General features: G+C 44.7%; 1 protein-coding gene across 3 annotated transcripts; it reads left to right on the top strand.

The window, feature by feature from the left end:
- Positions 1-1954: 1954 nt before the first annotated feature.
- On the top strand, positions 1955-17117 carry LOC129546438 (uncharacterized). Of its 3 annotated transcripts, none has more exons than XM_055411405.2 (4): positions 1955-1990; positions 4835-4907; positions 9766-9892; positions 13005-17117. In XM_055411405.2, exons 2-4 carry the CDS (start codon positions 4893-4895, stop codon positions 15431-15433), a joined length of 2571 nt encoding a protein of 856 aa, XP_055267380.2. In that variant the 5' UTR covers positions 1955-1990; positions 4835-4892; the 3' UTR covers positions 15434-17117. The 3 variants fall into 3 exon arrangements, with proteins under 3 accessions (XP_055267380.2, XP_088686296.1, XP_088686297.1); XM_088830170.1 differs by having other exon boundaries at positions 1955-2831; XM_088830171.1 differs by lacking the exons at positions 1955-1990; positions 4835-4907 and adding an exon at positions 8221-9063.
- The last annotated feature ends 493 nt before the right edge of the window (positions 17118-17610 follow it).

The raw sequence follows: 17610 nt of genomic DNA, 5'->3' as shown, positions 1-17610 counted from the left end.
ACAGCCCAAAGGAACACGCAGGGCCCCTCACCAACATTTTAAGGTACATACACCGAGGTTCTCAGGCCTTTGTTGTTGTGTTATTATTGTTGGGTTAATAGTCCTAAGGTTCCATTTTTTAACTATTACATGTGTATTTATCTTCTTTGACTTTTCTTGGCATTATAGCTTATAATGACAGAGTTGAAGCTTACCTCAGATCCTGTAATTATGGAAAAGAACAAAGATTAAAGAATTCTCCTACTTCACTTCCAGGAAAAGGCTTACTGCCAAGAGTCACCCTTCCCCATTATCACTGATTTAAGACCCCAATTAGCCCCCCTGTTTCCCTGGGAAAAAACCAGACACACACTCGACAAATTCCCAGTCTATGCCCTATCAGTGATGTGTTGTTGTTGCTGTTGTTTAGTCGCTCAGTCATAACTGACTCATTGCAACCTCGTGGACGCCAGGCTTCCCTGTCTGTCAGCATCTCCTGGAGTTTGCTCAAACTCATGTCCATTGAGTTGGTGATACCATCTAACCGTCTCATCCTCTATCATTCCCTTCTCCTCCTGCCTTCAGTCTTTCCCAGCCTCAAGGTATTTTCCAATGAGTCCGATGTTTGCATCATGTGGCCAAAGTATTGGAGCTTCAGCATCAGTCCTTCCAATCAATCTTCACGGTTGGTCTCCTTTCGGATTGACTGGTTTGATCTCCTTGCCCTCCAAGGGACTCTCAAGACTGATATCCAGCACCACAATCCAAAAGCATCGATTTTTCTATGCTCAGCCTTCTTTATGGACCAACTCTCACATCCCTTTTTAAATCACATCCCTTGCTGACTACTGGAAAAACCGTAGTTTGTCTATAGGGACCTTTGTTGGCAACGTGATTCCTTTGCTTTTTAATACACCATGTCAGTTCAGTTCAGTTCAGTCGCTCAGTCGTGTCCGACTCTTTGCGACCCCATGAATCACAGCACGCCAGGCCTCCCTGTCCATCACCAACTCCCGGAGTTCACTCAACTCATGTCCATGGAGTCGGTGATGCCATCCAGCCATCTCATGCTCTGTCGTCCCCTTCTCCTCCTGCCCCCAATCCCTCCCAGCATCAGAGTCTTTTAGTTTTATCATAACTTTCCTTCCAAGGAGCAGTTGTTTTTTCATTTCCTGGCTGCAGTCCCCTTTAGCAGTGATTACAGTATTCAACTTTCCTTCCAAGGAGCAAGCGTCTTTTAATTTCATGGCTGCAATCAGCATCTGCAGTGATTTTGGAGCCCAAAAAAACAAAGTCTGACACTGTTTCCACTGTTTTTCCATCTATTTCCCATGAAGTGATGGGACCAGATGCCATGATCTTTGTTTTCTGAATGTTGAGCTTCAAGCCAACCTTTTCACTCTCCTCTTTCACTTTCATCAAGAGGCTTTTGAGTTCCTCTTCACTTTCTGCCATAAGGGTAGTGTCATCTGCATATCTGAGGTTATTGATATTTCTCCCAGCAATCTTGATTCCAGCTTGTGCTTCTTCCAGCCCAGCGTTCCTCATGATGTACTCTGCATATAAGTTAAATAAGCAAGGTGACAATATACAACCTTGACGTACACCTTTTCCTATTTGGAACCAGTCTGTTGTTCCATGTCCAGTTCTAACTGTTGCTTCCTGGGGTCGCGGAGAGTCGGACACGACTGAGCGACCGAACTGAACTGAACAGTATTCAACTGTTTTCTCCGCCCGTTACGCCGCGACGCCCCGCCCCTCCCCTCCCTCCGCGCCGCGTCGCCCCGCCCCTCCCGCCGCGTCGCCCCGCCCCCCCCGCCGCGTCGCCCCGCCCCTCCGCGCAGCGAGGTCCCGCCTCACCTTACAAAGGCCCTATGCCGGTCCCCTTCTCTCCACCACCCTCGCCCGACGGCCTGGCCCCGCCTCCAGGCCGTTCCGCTATTTGTCTGCGCGTGCGCGCACCGTGACCCAGGCGGAAGCGGAGAGCGGCGAGTGGAGGTTCCAGCGCAGCGTGAGTTTCTGCCTTTGGAGACAAACCTGCCTCTCGCAGTCTCCTTTTCTTTGTATCCCGGGTCTGAGGGTCGCTGTTGACTCTAAATTCCGCTCCCGCCCCACCAGCCCCAGCAAATTCAGACGTCTCCGTAAGCGGCGAAGGGGCGCCTGCCTTTTGGTTTAAAGTCCGCCCTGAAGCCGGTTCCTGCTTTTGGAACACTGAAACGCTGCGTTTCGCACCTTTTTCCGGCTTTAAACCGTCTACTGACCTCACTGACCCCTCTACCTTTTCTGCACCACATATAAGGCGAAGTGGTTTATTCGCTCCACGTTCTTCAGCCTCTCCTTCTCGGGCCGTGCAGGCCTCGCCGGCCTCCCCGCTCCCGCAGAGGCCGCGTTCTCTCCCCGGTCCTGGGATTCTGGAGAGCCCGCCCCGCTCCTGAGACCCCTCTCCCTCCCGGCCCTCTGTCCTCACGTCTCCTCAGGCCGGTCTTTCTGTCCTTCAGAGTGACCTTTCCCCTGACCCCTGGTGGGGGGAGGTGACCTGAGCCAGCCACGTGACACCCATGGTTCTTCGGCCCCAAATACCACCCGCTGGCATTTGGCTGTTGCGGGAGGGTCTTTCTTATTCAGTCTCCTACCCTGTAAATAGTGGGCGGAAGGCGGGATCAGGAGAAGCGGAGACAGCGACTCCTAGAGAAATGGAAAATTGAGAAAAGCGTGTGGGATAAGCGATGGCATTGAAGAGGATTGTGAGGAACTTGGAAGAGACAGCTTCATGAAAGAGAATGAGCCTTGAAGGGAGCGGGTGGGGAAAGTAGAGAAATTCAGAGAAAAGCAGGATCTCCGGAGAGTTAAGGGTGAGCTACCTAGGGAGGTATGGTTGTTATTCCGACTCTTTGCGAGCCCTGTGTCTCCCAGAGTTTTCTCAAATCCATTTCCTTTGAGTCCAGGGATGGTATCTCACCATCTCATCCTCTGCCTCCCCCTTCTGTAGCCTTCACAGGAGAGGGGCTGTAAATCAGGGGTCCCAAAGAGGGCGACAGTGGAGACGCAGTTCACACAGACAGCCCGCAAAGGGGATACAAGAGTTTGGACCGTGGCTTACAGAGCAACAATATCCTGCTGGGAGAGAAAGGGAACTCCTAGTGATTAGAAGAGCTGAGGAAAAAAGCGAGTTGAAAGTAAACATAGCCACTTGGGAGTGCCAGAGAGTTGGCAGGAAGGGCGGGCAGAGATGCAGGAAGAAAGGCAGAAATACAGGGAGATTGAGGATCACCAAGGAGGTTGGAGAGAAAGCAACTTGACGGGAACAGATGGCAGAGAGAGGCCGGATGGGAGTCAGGGAAGCAGAGAGGAGGACAGGGGCAGCAGGAGAGCAGAGGGGAGGAGAAAGGGAGCCGGAGAAACCAAATGAAGTGGAAACAGCTAGTGTGCAGGTGATGGTGGGGACTCGATCCAGAAGAGTGCTGAATCAGTTGGGTAAGAATTATTACGTCGTTATTTATTGTTTTTTCGGTTTAAAGTCTAATGCAAGTCTTGCTTCTTTAAATTGTACAGATAAGAATGAGAATTGCAGATTTTCAGTCTGTGAGGCATGTGTACTTTGTAATTATTTGTATTAAAAGAGCATGCATGTGTAGAGCCTGTTGAGGTGGGGGCTGCGGCAGTGACTTGATTCTCTCAGCTGTGGGTCACCCCCTTCCCTGTTCCTGGTGAGGAGTAGAGGTTATGCTGGAGAAGAAATGGGGCAAGAGCCGACTGACTTTCACTACATGATGCCTTTTCAAGGAACTTCATGTTCTTTGTGGTGGGTTTACTGTTGGCTCTCTGCTTTCTTTACATTTAATTATTTTTGTATCTTGGGATAAAGATTTGTTCGTTCTATACCAACTTTCTTGTAAACATATGTGGAGATTTGTCTCACTTGGGACAACTTGGATGAATGTGGAGAATATCATGCTAAGTGAATTAAGACAGGGAAAGACTGATATTATGTGTCCTTCCATTATATGGAATGTAAGAAAAATGAAACTCACTAGTACCAGAAGGTAGGATGGTGGTCATCTGGGGCTGGGAGGTGGGGATGATGGGGAGATACTGGTCAAAAGCTAGACTTTGAGATGTGAAATGAATGCGTCCTGGGGAGGTATGCGCAGCATGCTGACCGTGGTTAATCCTGCTCTGTTACTGCATGCTGGGAATTTGTCAGGAGAGTGCGTCATCAGTGTTGTCACCACACAGAGAACATGGGAATTTGGAGGTGATGGCTGTGTTTGTTAGTGGTTTGTGATAAATATTTCACCACGGTGTACATGCGTGTCACATGGTCACAGGGTGTATGGTATATGTACACATAACCCTTTCTTTAGTCGGTTCTCCCCCATCAGACACGCTCCTCATGTTCTCATGTGTGGCCTCACCCCAGGAATGTACACAGGCCGCAGATGATTCCGATCTGGATCCTGCGTTGAGCACCAGGGCTCTTAGCCCCCACTTCTGAGACTGAGATCAGGCCCTGGGGGAGGGGAGGGCACTCTTCTCTGAGTGGGGCTGGACTAGGGCCTGCTGTGTGACCTGAAGGGGATCATGGGGTCAGTGGAGGTGCCCCCTGCTGCTGCGTACATGAGGCCTCGCCAGGAGGGGAGTGTGATCCGAAGGAAAGTGTGGGAAAGTCCCGTGTTGGGCTCTGTGCGGGAGTTGACTGTCCTGAGCCCCTTCTGAGACAGTGGCCACAGAGGACTGTCTGTTCCACATGGTGAGGGCTTCCCTGTTTGTGTGGTTGGGGCTCAGGAAGGGGATGTGTAGACTCTAATCTAAGCCTTAAATACCATGTTTTCCACCTTCTTGATAACCCATGAAGGCTCGTGTTACTTGAAGAAGCCCAGAAGAGGAGGAAGAGGAAAGAACAGGAGTCAGGCATGGCTCTTTCTCAGGTAAGGTCACATTCTCAGTTGATTCTCAGTCTGTCCTTCCTGAAATGCCCTTCTCATGACTCCCTAATCGTGTCTGACTCTGAAGTGTCCTGTCTGACTCCTGTACATGCACACTCACCTGGGGCCTTCCTTCAGGGTCTTCGTCTCCACTTAGATCCTGTCTCCCCATGACCCAGTGACCTGGCCCTTGTGAGGAGGCTCCCCTGGTCACCATCCTGGGCAGGGCTTCTCACCCACAGGTTGGAGACGGGGTCTCAGTGCTGTTGGGCAGCAGAGATTGCTTAGGGCCCATCTGGATGCCCTGTCTGCTCTCTGTTAACCAGGGTAAGGAAGCTGCACACTAGATGTGAGGTATTAACATGCACAGTACCTGCTAAAATGTGGAAAAGAGGCCAATAAGGGGAAATCAGATCTGAATTTTTATAGAACATTTAAAACTAAATGAGGACCTCCTTGAAAATCTGAAGTGTTTGGAAATGGAATGAAAAGTTCAGAAACAGACCTCAGGTCTAGTGAGTGTTTCATTACAGCATCTACTTTAAACTATGAAATATAGTTTGCTTATTATTTTTTCTTCTTTTTTGGCCACATGATGCAGCTTGCAGGGTCTTAGTTCCCTGAGGAGGGATTAAACCCTGTGATGGAAGTGGGATCTTAACCAGTGAACTGATAAGGAATTCCCCCGACTTTCCAAATCTTCATGCAATATTTGGTCATGGAGTGAAGAAGATAAACATTGGATTTTGTTATTAACTACATCCCTTACATTAAGAATAAAATCATATTACTCACTTTTTTAATATATTTGTCGGCTGTACTGATCTTCATTGCTGCAGTGGCTTTTATCTAGTTCTGGTGTGTGGTAGCCACTCTTTAGTTGCAGTGTATGAGTTTCTCATTACAGTGGCTTTTCTTATCTTGCAACCCAGACTATCGAGCATGCTGGCTTCAGAAATTTCACCTACTGGGCTCTACAGCTCTTGCTCATAAATTGAGGCTCATGGGCTTAGTTGCCACTCAGCATGTGGGATCTTACCGGATCAGACGCCACAGGGGAAGCCCTCGTATTATTTTTTAAATCTGATTATTATTTTCTCCTTGTATTCTTTTTTTTTTTTTTTTTGAGCTAGTATAAGATAATGTTGAGGACTTCCGTGGTGGTACAGTGACTAAGAATGTGCCTGCCAATGCAGGGTGCTTGGGTTCCAGCCAAGGTCCAGGAAGATGCCTCAGAGCAACTAAGCCCATGCACCACAAGTACTGAGCCTGTGCTCTAGAGCCTGGGAGCCATAACTCCTGAAGCCTGCAGTCTCTAGAGCATGTGCTCAAAAACAAAAGAAGTCACTGCAATGAGAAGCCCAGGCACTGCAGCCGTAAGTACAGAAAGCGTGCTCACAGCAACAAAGACCCAGCAAAACAAAAATAAATGAGCTTTAAAAAAGACAGAGAATGCTGACAAATCACTGAAGTGCAATTGATTACTTTTTAATGTCCCAAAGATACTGAAATACACATGAATAAAAGAAGACAGGAGTATCATCCCAGAATGCGTCAAAAGGCATCACCTTGGAGTAGGAAATGGCCACCCACTCTAGTATTCTTGCCTGAAAATCCCATGAACAGAGGAGCATGGCGGGCTACCATGAGGTCACAAAGAGTCTGACATGGCTGAGTATCTAAACAACAAAAACCTCCCCACACAGCAGAGTGAGCTCTGAAAAACAAATCTAAACCTCTGATTTACCTCCTGCAGTTTCTTCAGTGACTTCCAGGTACTTTTGGAATAAAGTCCTAAATCCAAAGACCTTGTAGAAAGCAGCCTCTACCCGGCATCACCCCTCTTTGTTCCCTGTGTCCCAGTCAGACTGACCGGCTTTATGTTCAGTAAATATCTTCCTGCCTCAGAGCTGGCACTCAGGCTGTACTCCTTGGTTGCAACACTCTTCCATTTCCCACCTTGCCAATCCAAGTGTTTCTTCCTCATGGAGACCTTGTCTGATTTATCGATGTAGGTCAAGACTTTCTGTTAAATCTTCTCCTAGCACCAGGCCTACTTCAGAGCACATATTGCAATAGTAATGTTAAAATTATGGACGTAATTGGCCGGCTGGCTACTAGATTGTAAGCTCCATCACTTTCACTGCTATATTCCCACTTTGGGGACCAGAGTTGATGCTCAGTAAATTTTGATTGAAAGAAAAAAGTAAAGACAACTCTTGCTTGTTTCAACCAGTTGTGTGTTTATGTGTGCATGTGTGAGTGCATAGATCTGTAATTCCATGGTTTTATTAAAGAACATCATCTCATAAACATGTTTTATGCTTTGCAGCAGTTGCACTTGTATCTTAAGTGTTTTCCATGGCCTTAGTTTTTTCTACCTCAGCACATGAGTGATGGAAATAGTGGTAAGATTATTGACATTGTGTAGGTTGGTGGGGAGAGGGGGTGGCCCTATACAGTGACAATTTATCTGATAGTCATGTCTGCTGCTTTGTGACCCAGTAGACCATAGCCCTTCAGGCTCCTCTGTCCCTGAAATACTCCAGGCAAGAATACAGGAGTGGATTGCCATGCCCTCCTCCAGGGGTATCTTCCCCATGCAAATATCAGCCCCATGTCACCTTATTTCAGGCAGATTCTTTACTGCCGAGCCTCTGGGATTTTTATACTCTTCCCTAGCATTCAGAAGGAGGCAGATAGTAAATTAATTTGTGAATATTTTTTCTCTGTCTATAATGTCAGTCTTCATTCCAGTCCCAAAGAAAGACAATGCCAAAGAATGCTCAAACTACCACACCATTGCACTCATCTCACACGCTAGTAAAGTCATGCTCAAAATTCTCCAAGCCAGGCTTCAGCAATACGTGAACCGTGAAATTCCAGATGTTCAAGCTGGTTTTAGAAAAGGCAGAGGAACCAGAGATCAAATTGGCAACATCTGCTGGATCATGGAAAAAGCAAGAGAGTTCCAGAAAAACATCTATTTCTGCTTCATTGACTATGCCAAAGCCTTTGACTGTGTGGATCACAAACTGTGGAAAATTCTTCAAGAGATGGGAATACCAGACCACCTGACCTGCCTCTTGAGAAACCTATATGCAGGTCAGGAAGCAACAGTTAGAACTGGACATGAAACAACAGACTGGTTCCAAATAGAAAAAGGAGTACGTCAAGGTTGTATATTGTCACCTTGCTTATTTAACTTATATGCAGAGTACATCATGAGGAACGCTGGGCTGGAAGAAGCACAAGCTGGAATCAAGATTGCTGGGAGAAATATCAATAACTTCAGATATGCAGATGACACCACCCTTATGGCAGAAAGTGAAGAGGAACTAAAAAGCCTCTTGATGAAAGTGAAAGAGTGAAAAAATTGGCTTGAAGCTCAACATTCAGAAAACAAAGATCATGGCATCTGGTCCCATCACTTCATGGGAAATAGATGGGGAAACAGCAGAAAGAGTGTCAGACTTTATTTTTTGGGGCTCCAAAATCACTGTGGATGCTGATTGCAGCCATGAAATTAAAAGACGCTTACTCCTTGGAAGGAAAGTCATGACCAACCTAGATAGCATATTAAAAGGCAGAGACATTACTTTGCCAACCAAGGTCCATCTCATCAAGGCTATGGTTTTTCCCTTGGTCATGTACGGATGTGAGAGTTGGACTGTGAAGAAAGCTCATCGCCGAAGAATTGATGCTTTTGAACTGTGGTGTTGGAGAAGACTCTTGAGAGTTCCTTGGACTGCAAGGAGATCCAACCAGTCCATTCTAAAGGAGATCAGTCCTGGGTGTTCATTGGAAGGACTGATGCTAAAGCTGAAACTGCAATACTTTGGCCACCTCATGTGAAGAGTTGACTCACTGGAAAAGACTCTGATGCTGGGAAGGATTGGGGGCAGGAGGAGAAGGGGACGACAGAGAATGAGATGGCTAGATGGCATCACCGACTCTGTGGACATGATTTTGAGTGAACTCCGGGAGTTTGTGATGGACAGGGAGGACTGGTGTGCTGTGATTCATGGGGTCGCAAAGAGTTGGACGTGACTGAGAGACTGAACTGAACTGAACTGATAATGTCTATCATTTCTTGGCTGACAAAAGATCTGGGATTCTACACCTCCATTGCACCTCAGCTTTCTTGAACTTGTTTCAGGTATTCTCAGAAAACTTTCTTGTGAATGCACTTTTCCTGCTCTGGTACTTAACTCGTTGATTCCTTAGGTTCAGTTGTCTCTCCCAACCCCCTGGCCTCAGGTGCTGTTGCCTCATTTCTTAACTGTTTGATCTGAGTGATTTCTTAGAATGACAAAGTTTTCTCCCCAGTAAGATGAACACAGATCTTTCTTTAACGTGCTGTTATGTTGATGATAAGTTCATCCGTGTAAGGTCTTTAGAATAATGCTTACTGTGTAGGAAGTGTTGAAACACCTGTTATCAGTGTGATGATGTCATAATCATCACAGTGGGTGTTCTTTTAAAGCCACTGTGGACTTTGTTGTCTCTGAAGACACCAGTCTTGCTGTAACTCATCTAGATGATGAATATCAATTAGTGTGTAGAGTGTAACACTTCTGCATAGACAACTCACTGATTGAATTTATTTGTATATTCTTCATGTATTGTCCACACAAGTGACAAATTCATATTGACTGGAAGATGTCATAGTCTTATGAAACAACCTGGAAGTTAGAGACCTCTCTAATTAGAAATTAGAGTTTGTTTCAAATAGCTTTTAATGGATCTATCAGAATATTGCATTACCTGAATTGATCCTTACCCCTCTCACCTCTTCTCATTTTGAGTGAAAATAAGAATCCTCCTCAGCGCCTGTTAGTGAAATGTGCTTTCATTTCAGACACAGTTGACCGTCGAAGATGTGGACATCAAGTTCACTCCAGAGGAGTGGGAATGCCTGGACCCTGCTCAGAGGGCCTTGTACTGGGACGTGATGGAGGAGACCTACAGGAACCTGCTGTCTGTGGGTGAGGATCACTTCCCTCTGAAGTTGGAATCTGGTTTGGGGTATCTCTGCATTTTCCCTCTGTGTCTCTTGGGAGCCCCTGTTGTGCTTGACCAAGTTCATAGCCTTGTTGATTCAGACTTCAAAAAATTTCGTGATTGGCATCAGGAGTTTAAGCTTGTGCTTTCTTCATGTATTCTGCCCACTTGTGATATACAAGTTTTTCCACAGCTTGAGTATTTATAAAGCTGATTTCGATCTTTGAACTATCCAGTTCCCTATCTTCTACCCCTGTGTTCTTGGTTCAGTAGTTCTTAAAAAGGAACTAGATACATGGATGCCTGTGTGCTCAGTTGGTACAGTCGTGCCTGACTCTTTGCGACCCAGTGGACCATAGCCCTCCAGGCTCCTCTGTCCATGGGATTCTCCCAGGAAGAATGCTGGAGTGAGTTGCCATGCCCTCTTCCAGGGGAATCTTTCCCACACCGGGATAGAACCCACATCTCCTACGTGGCAGGTGGATACTTTGAGCCACCAGGGAAGCCCAGGTATCTGCATATCATACTGTATATTATACTGTTTCCTCTACACTCAGAAGGAAGCAGACAGTAAATTAATTTGTGAATATTTTTCTGTTCGTCTATAATGTCGATCCGTTCTTGGCTGACAGAAGAGGTGGGATTCTGCACCTGGCAAAGCAGGAGGGATGGGGTCTAGGTGCTCTCTAAAGCAGGCCTCTGAGCTTGCTTCTAACCTGCCTGGACACTGCCCTGACTGTGAGAGCCCTGACTGCCCGCTGTGAGCGCAAGGCTTGCAGCACCAAAGATAAGATAGGTGACAAATATTGAGATTGTAGAGCCGTTGGAGGGACCCTGGCCTACTCAGCTGCAGGCCTAGCAACATTATAGGTTTTGTAAGACAAACAAATAGCATTAACATGCAACCAGAGCTGCTATTTGCTCACAGGTTCCTGATGATATCAGTTAGTGTCCTGGGATTATAAATGGAAACCCAAAACTGTAATCTTTGAAGTCTCACCCATGACTGTAACAGGCTGCCTGGGACCTTTTCCCCACTGGGTCTCCAGGTGTGCTGTGCCCCGGACTTCCCAGCGCTGTTTGAGTCTGGATGTTGGTCAGAACCCAATTTGGTGATGTATCTTCTGCTGTTTCTACTTCTCTTTGCTTTTATTGTTAACATATTGAAAGTTAGCTAGATAATTCTATAATAAGAATTTGTGTTATTTATTTCTACAGAATGAGGGGCTTATTTTGTTAACAAAACTTTGAACCTGAGATGAAAGTGACAACTTTTGCAAACTTTAATTGGCCCTGTGAGCAGTATTTGTGAGACAAAATGCCACTCTGTAAGAAGAAAGCGGTTAAGGTTGATGAAGTTTTTATTCCCTAATGCGAAGATTCACCTTTCTGCTAGTTAGCTAATACATGGGACGTCTTCACTGGATGGTGTGCAAATTGGAACCTTAAATTAAAGAGGGCTGTACCCTTAGAAGTTACTGAATGTTTGTGATTCTCACCCATTGAGAAAGGATAAGAATCTGCTTTGCTGGATGCATGGCTGGATCCTTCTCTCTCCTACCATGAGGTACATAAAATGAAAGTGAAAGTTGCTCAGTTGTGTTGGACTCCTTGCGACCCATGGACTATAGAGTCCATGGAATTCTCCAGGCCAGACTACTGGAGTGGGCAGCCTTTCCCTTCTCCAGGGGATCTTCCCAACCAAGGGATCAAAACCAGATTTCCAAATTGTGGGAGGACTCTTTACCAGCTGAGCCTCTGTCATCCCCTTCTCCTCCTGCCTTCAATCTTTCCCAGCATCAGGGTCTTTTCCAATGAGTCGGTTGTTTGCATCAGGTGGCCAAAGTATTGGAACTTCAGCTTCGGCATTAGTTGTAAGGGCTACTCTCTAGTTGCACACGCGGGCCCCTCATGCCAGTGCTTTTTCTTTTTGTGGTATGTGGGCTCTGTGTGTGTGTTCAGTAGTTGTGAATCCTGAACTTGAGAGTACAGGATCTTCAGTTGGGGCCCACAGGCTTAGTTGCTGCGAGGCATGTGGGAACTTCCTGGATCAGGTGTGTGCCCTGCATCAGCAGGCAGATTCTTTACCTCTGAGCCACAGGGAGGCCCCAAAACTTGTTCCTTTGTTTGTATCTTGGAGCCAATGAACTGAGTAAATTAAGGTTACTGTATAGAATGGTAATTGCAATATTAAATGGCCGTTATTTAAGCAGTGAATGTTTCATTTATTATTTCTTTGTTATTTAAAGATGACGGTCTTTATGTCTTACATAGTATAACTGACATGAAACGCTTCTTGTTATACAATGCCTGTATGTCTATCTACTGATAGATTTATAGGAGGTATTTAGAAAAGTGTTCTTTCTTTTTTTTTTTTTAATTATTTTAGGGAATTACCTGACAGTCCACTGGATAGGATTCAGCACTTTAACTGCAGTGATTTTGGGTTTAATCCATGGTCAGGGAACTATGATCTCATAAGCCCCATGATGTTGGGGGCAGGGGGACTGTTTTAACAAATTCTTTTATTTTCATCGTGCAGTATTTGTTGAACAGTTGTCAACTGCCATTCATCTTTTACAGTATTCATTAGAGTACTTCTTTTGGATTATTCACCATTACACTATCTTCTCTTTGATCCTGCTTACTCAGTCCCTCAGTCCTGTCTGAGTCTTCATGATCTCATGGACTGTAGCCATCCAATCTCCCTGTCCATGGATTTTTACTATTTTTTCTCTTCATTATGAGACAGAAGTGTATTTACTACCAAGTAGAATGAGCTTTGAGGTCATGGTGGGAAAATACCTTTTTCTTTGAGGCCTGACATGAGTTTGCATAAAATGAATGTTTTCCTGATTGTGTCTTTGAAACTTGGCTACCCTAAAATTAATTTGAATTCTATGTGATTGCTATTTTTTTTTTTTTAAGAATTCTATTCTTTTAGTGTTCCTTATATTTTTAAGTTCATCATTGGGAAGATTCATAATTCTGTTTGGGATGGGTATGACTTTTGGTATAATATTATGTGCTCAACATGAAAGAATTTATTTATGAATTGTAATTAATAGGCTACCTATGGTTCTTTATATCTTGTAGGTTTGTCTCGTATACATATGACCAAGAAATTACAAGCAAAAGGAAACAGTAGAAAAGGAGAAATTTTGCAAAGAGTGATGTTTGGAAGAGCTGAAACATATGAAACCAAAGATTTTTTCCTCAGGAAGATACAGGAAACTGTGCATGGTTTTGAGAGTCTGTGGACAGATGCTGAAAGAAATGACAAAGGAGTGTCTATATCCCATAACAGAAATCTCACTGGTGGAAGAGATCATCAGAGTAGAAATGATGCAGGAGATAAGCCTGTTGAAATGCACAGATCAAGCTTTCATGATAAATTGCAGATGCTTCAGTCTGAAGGGACAGTTTCTGAATGTAGTCAAGTTGTGACAAATATCAACAGTAGTGCCTCAGGTTTACCACCTCAGAGAACTTGTAGTGTCCGTAAAGGCAAGTCTCATAAACATGAGAGTGCTGTTATGCATCCCTCAGAACTGGGACCAGACCAGGAAGCACACAAGAAAAAATCGTACAAATGTAATGAGTGTGATATAACATTTCTTCAGGACTCAGAACTCATTAGACATCAAAGAATACATACAGGAAGAAAACCATATAAAGGTGACGTTTGTGGCAAGGCCCTTGATAATGTGAGCCTTGCAGTTCATCAGAGAAATCATACTGGAGAGAAGCCATATACATGTGATGTGTGTGGAAAGGCCTTTACTCGCAGAGAAAGCCATTCACTTCATCAGATCCTTCATACTGGAGAGAAACCATATAAATGTGATGTGTGTGGAAAGGCCTTTACTTACAAAAAAAGCCATGCACTTCATCAGACCCTTCATACTGGAGAGAAACCATATAAATGTGATGTATGTGGCCGTGGCTATACTCGAAAGTCAAAACTTGAAATTCATCAGAAAATTCATACTGGAGAGAATTCTTATAAATGTGATGTATGTGGCCGTGGCTTTACTGGAAAGAGACATCTTGGAACTCATCGGAGAGTTCATACTGAAGAGAAGCCTTACAAATGTAATAGCTGTGACAGACGTTTTTTTACACTGTCATCCTTAAATATACATCAGGCAGTTCATACAGGTGAGAAAGCATGTAAATGTAATTTATGTGGCAAAATATTCAGTTCCAGGGGTAACTTTGCAGTTCATCAGAGAACTCATACTGGAGAGAAACCATATAAATGTGATATGTGTGGAAAGGCCTTTACTTACAAAAAAAGCCATGCACTTCATCAGACCCTTCATACTGGAGAGAAACCATATAAATGTGATGTATGTGGCCGTGGCTATACTCGAAAGTCAAAACTTGAAATTCATCAGAAAATTCATACTGGAGAGAATTCTTATAAATGTGATGTATGTGGCCGTGGCTTTACTGGAAAGAGACATCTTGGAACTCATCGGAGAGTTCATACTGAAGAGAAGCCTTACAAATGTAATAGCTGTGACAAACGTTTTTTTACACTGTCATCCTTAAATATACATCAGGCAGTTCATACAGGTGAGAAAGCATGTAAATGTAATTTATGTGGCAAAATATTCAGTTCCAGGGGTAACTTTGCAGTTCATCAGAGAACTCATACTGGAGAGAAACCATATAAATGTGATATGTGTGGAAAGGCCTTTACTCGCAAAGAAAACCATGCACTTCACCAGATCCTTCATACTGGAGAGAAACCATACAAATGTGAAGTATGTGGCCGTGGCTATACTCGAAGCACACATCTTGCAATTCATCAGAGGGTTCATACTGGAGAGAAACCATATAAATGTGACATATGTGGCAAGGCCTTTATTGTAAATGGAAGCCTTACATCTCATCGGAAAGTTCATACCAAAGAGAAACCATATAAGTGTGATGTGTGTGGCAAGGCCTTTAGTGTAAATAGAAGCCTTACATCTCATCGGAATATTCATACTGGAGAGAAACCGTATAAATGTGATGTATGTGGTAAGGCCTTTAGTGTAAATAGAAGCCTTACATCTCATCGGAAAATTCATACCAGAGAGAAACCATTTAAATGTGATGCATGTGGTAAGGCCTTTAGTTTAAATGGAACACTTAAATCTCATCGGAATATTCATACTGGAGAGAAACCATATAAATGTGATGTATGTGGTAAGGCCTTTAAGGTAAATGGAAGCCTTACATATCATCGGAAAATTCATTCTGGAGAGAAACCATATAAATGTGATGTATGTGATAAAGCCTTTAGTGTAAATGGAAACCTTATATCCCATCAGAAAATTCATTCTGGAGAGAAACCATATAAATGTGATGTATGTGGCAAGGCCTTTAGTTTCAACGCAAGCCTTGCAGTTCATCAGAGAATTCATACTGGAGAGAAACCATATAAGTGTGTTGTGTGTGGAAAGGCCTTTAGACAAACTGCATCCTTTGCAGTTCATCGAAGAATTCATTCTGGAGAGAAACTGAGAGGGTAACATGCAGGAAGGACAGGGGTCTCCAAACAGAGGAAATAGGCTGCAAGTATGTCTTAAAATTCTGTGTTGTTATGATGACACCTGGTTCCACCTGAACTTAACTTTTCTCTAACCTCAAGCTAAACCTTGAGCATTTTTCTTATGGAAATGTTTTTGTTAAGCTATGTTAATGAAACTATGTATTTGCTTTGGAATTGGCCTTTCTTCAAAATGATTCCTCCTAAGACTATCATCAAATTTGACTATCATCAAACCATGGGCTGATGATAGCTCAAGAAAACAGTAATCATATCATTTGTTTTATGGCTGGGGGATGACACACCTCTTGCCATCCTATCTCAAAAATGCATATTGTGGGAGAGGGGCCTGCTGAAACTCCCTCAGCCTTGATGTGTCTCTTATCTGATGAATAACTTTCTAACCGACATGAAACAGCTTGCTAAAACTAGCAGGGGAGCACTCTCCATCCGCCTTCTGATGTCTATGTCAGAAGCTTTCTCTGTCCCTTTTTCACTTTAATAAAACTCTGCTACACGAAATCTCTTGGTTGATCAAGCCTGGTCCCTGGTCCCAAAGCTAAGTCTTCTTCGGAGATCACGAATCCCACACTATTCATGATAAGTTATCAAAACCTTACAAATGTAAGAATTGTGACAAAGGTTTTAGTGCACAGTCAGCCTTAACTCACCATCAGGCAGTTAATCCAGGAGAGAAAGCATAGAAATGTGATGTAAGGCTGGTGCTTGAAATGACCATCATAGGAAGCATCAGATAATTCATAGTGGAGAAAAACGTTGCAAATGAAACAACTGTGAGAAGCAGTGCAAATGTAATGAGTGTGGCAAAGCATTTAGTTAGAGTTCAGGCCTTATAATTCATCAGAGTATTCATACTCTATAGAAAGCATACAAATGAATGTTGCAAAGCTTCTATTTCATGTTCAGCCTTAACTGACCATTAGGCAGTTCATACAGGAGAGAAACTAAAGAGGAAAAGTTAAAATTTTAACCTCCTTCTTCTGCCTCTGTAACTCAGCTTGCTTCTTGCAAAGTCTAAATCACGTAGGTCTCAGAAGTGGGGACTCATAATACTAGTAACTGGAGCTTATCCCATTCACCCTTGTCCTGCTCTTTGCAATCACCCTATCCCCTGCAAACCCGCTTAATCATACCTCTCTGTGTATAAAAACTCTGTAACCCCTTTGTTTGGGGCTCAGAGCTTGGAGTGTTAACTCTGGGCCCACCAGCATAATAAACAGTTCTCCAACTCTCCAAGTGTGAGAGTTGTTTTCTCGAGTACCGGTTTCTGCAGCATTTCTGGAGGCCCCAACTAGATTCCACCCACACTGGCCCCTTGAGCTGCCAGACTGGTGGTTTGGCTGGGTCAGAGCAGAGAAGCCCTGAGTCGAATGAGGAGGCACACCACCTGATGGTATTCCAGGTTCTCTTTCGGATCGGCATTCCAACTCTCCCCACGGCCAAACCCCAACCGGACTCACCAGGAATGACCACCGGGTAAGGTAAGGCCCCAGGGCCAGTCCCCAGTCAGGTCCTATCCCAATGGGTAGAAGAGGAGACTGATCACCTCCTTGGAAAGTGAGCATCAGTTAGGGAGACCTGGGGACTTGGGAAAAGGGATATATTGTGATAAACTGAGTGATTGTGTATGCATGATTGCTGACTGAAGGAAGTAAAAGTGAGCTCCACAGTCCTCAGACTACGGAGCCTGAGAGGGCCCAAAACCTGTGGTTCCATGCTGCTGCTGCTGCTAAGTCGCTTCAGTCGTGTCCGACTCTGCGACCCCATAGACAGCAGCCGACCAGGCTCCGCCGTCCCTGGGATTCTCCAGGCATGACGACCTCATAAAGCTGAAAGGTGGTGCAAGTGTCTGGGGGATTTGATCCCTCCCTGTAAGGCCGGTCCAGGTCAGGGATTTATACCGACCTGCCAGTGGTAAGAGGCATCCTAAGTCTCCCTTGGGAGAGTAGCCAGGTGGACGAAAAATGAATGTGAAGGACTGTGCAACCTGATTTGCTGGTGCTTCAGGCTCGATTGTGTGGCTTCAGAGCCTTCATGGCTGTGGAGTCCAAGTGGGCCCTAGCTTGCAGTTATGTGACGACCTCATACTGCTCAAGGCTGTGTCTGCCTGCGAGACACATCCGCATCAGGGGTTTATAC

This window comes from Moschus berezovskii, chromosome 22 (genome assembly GCF_049115385.1).
Source record: "Moschus berezovskii isolate FMDL1 chromosome 22, NW_MosBer_1.0, whole genome shotgun sequence".
NCBI lineage: Eukaryota > Metazoa > Chordata > Mammalia > Artiodactyla > Moschidae > Moschus > Moschus berezovskii.
This window is presented reverse-complemented; position numbering and strand designations above follow the sequence as displayed.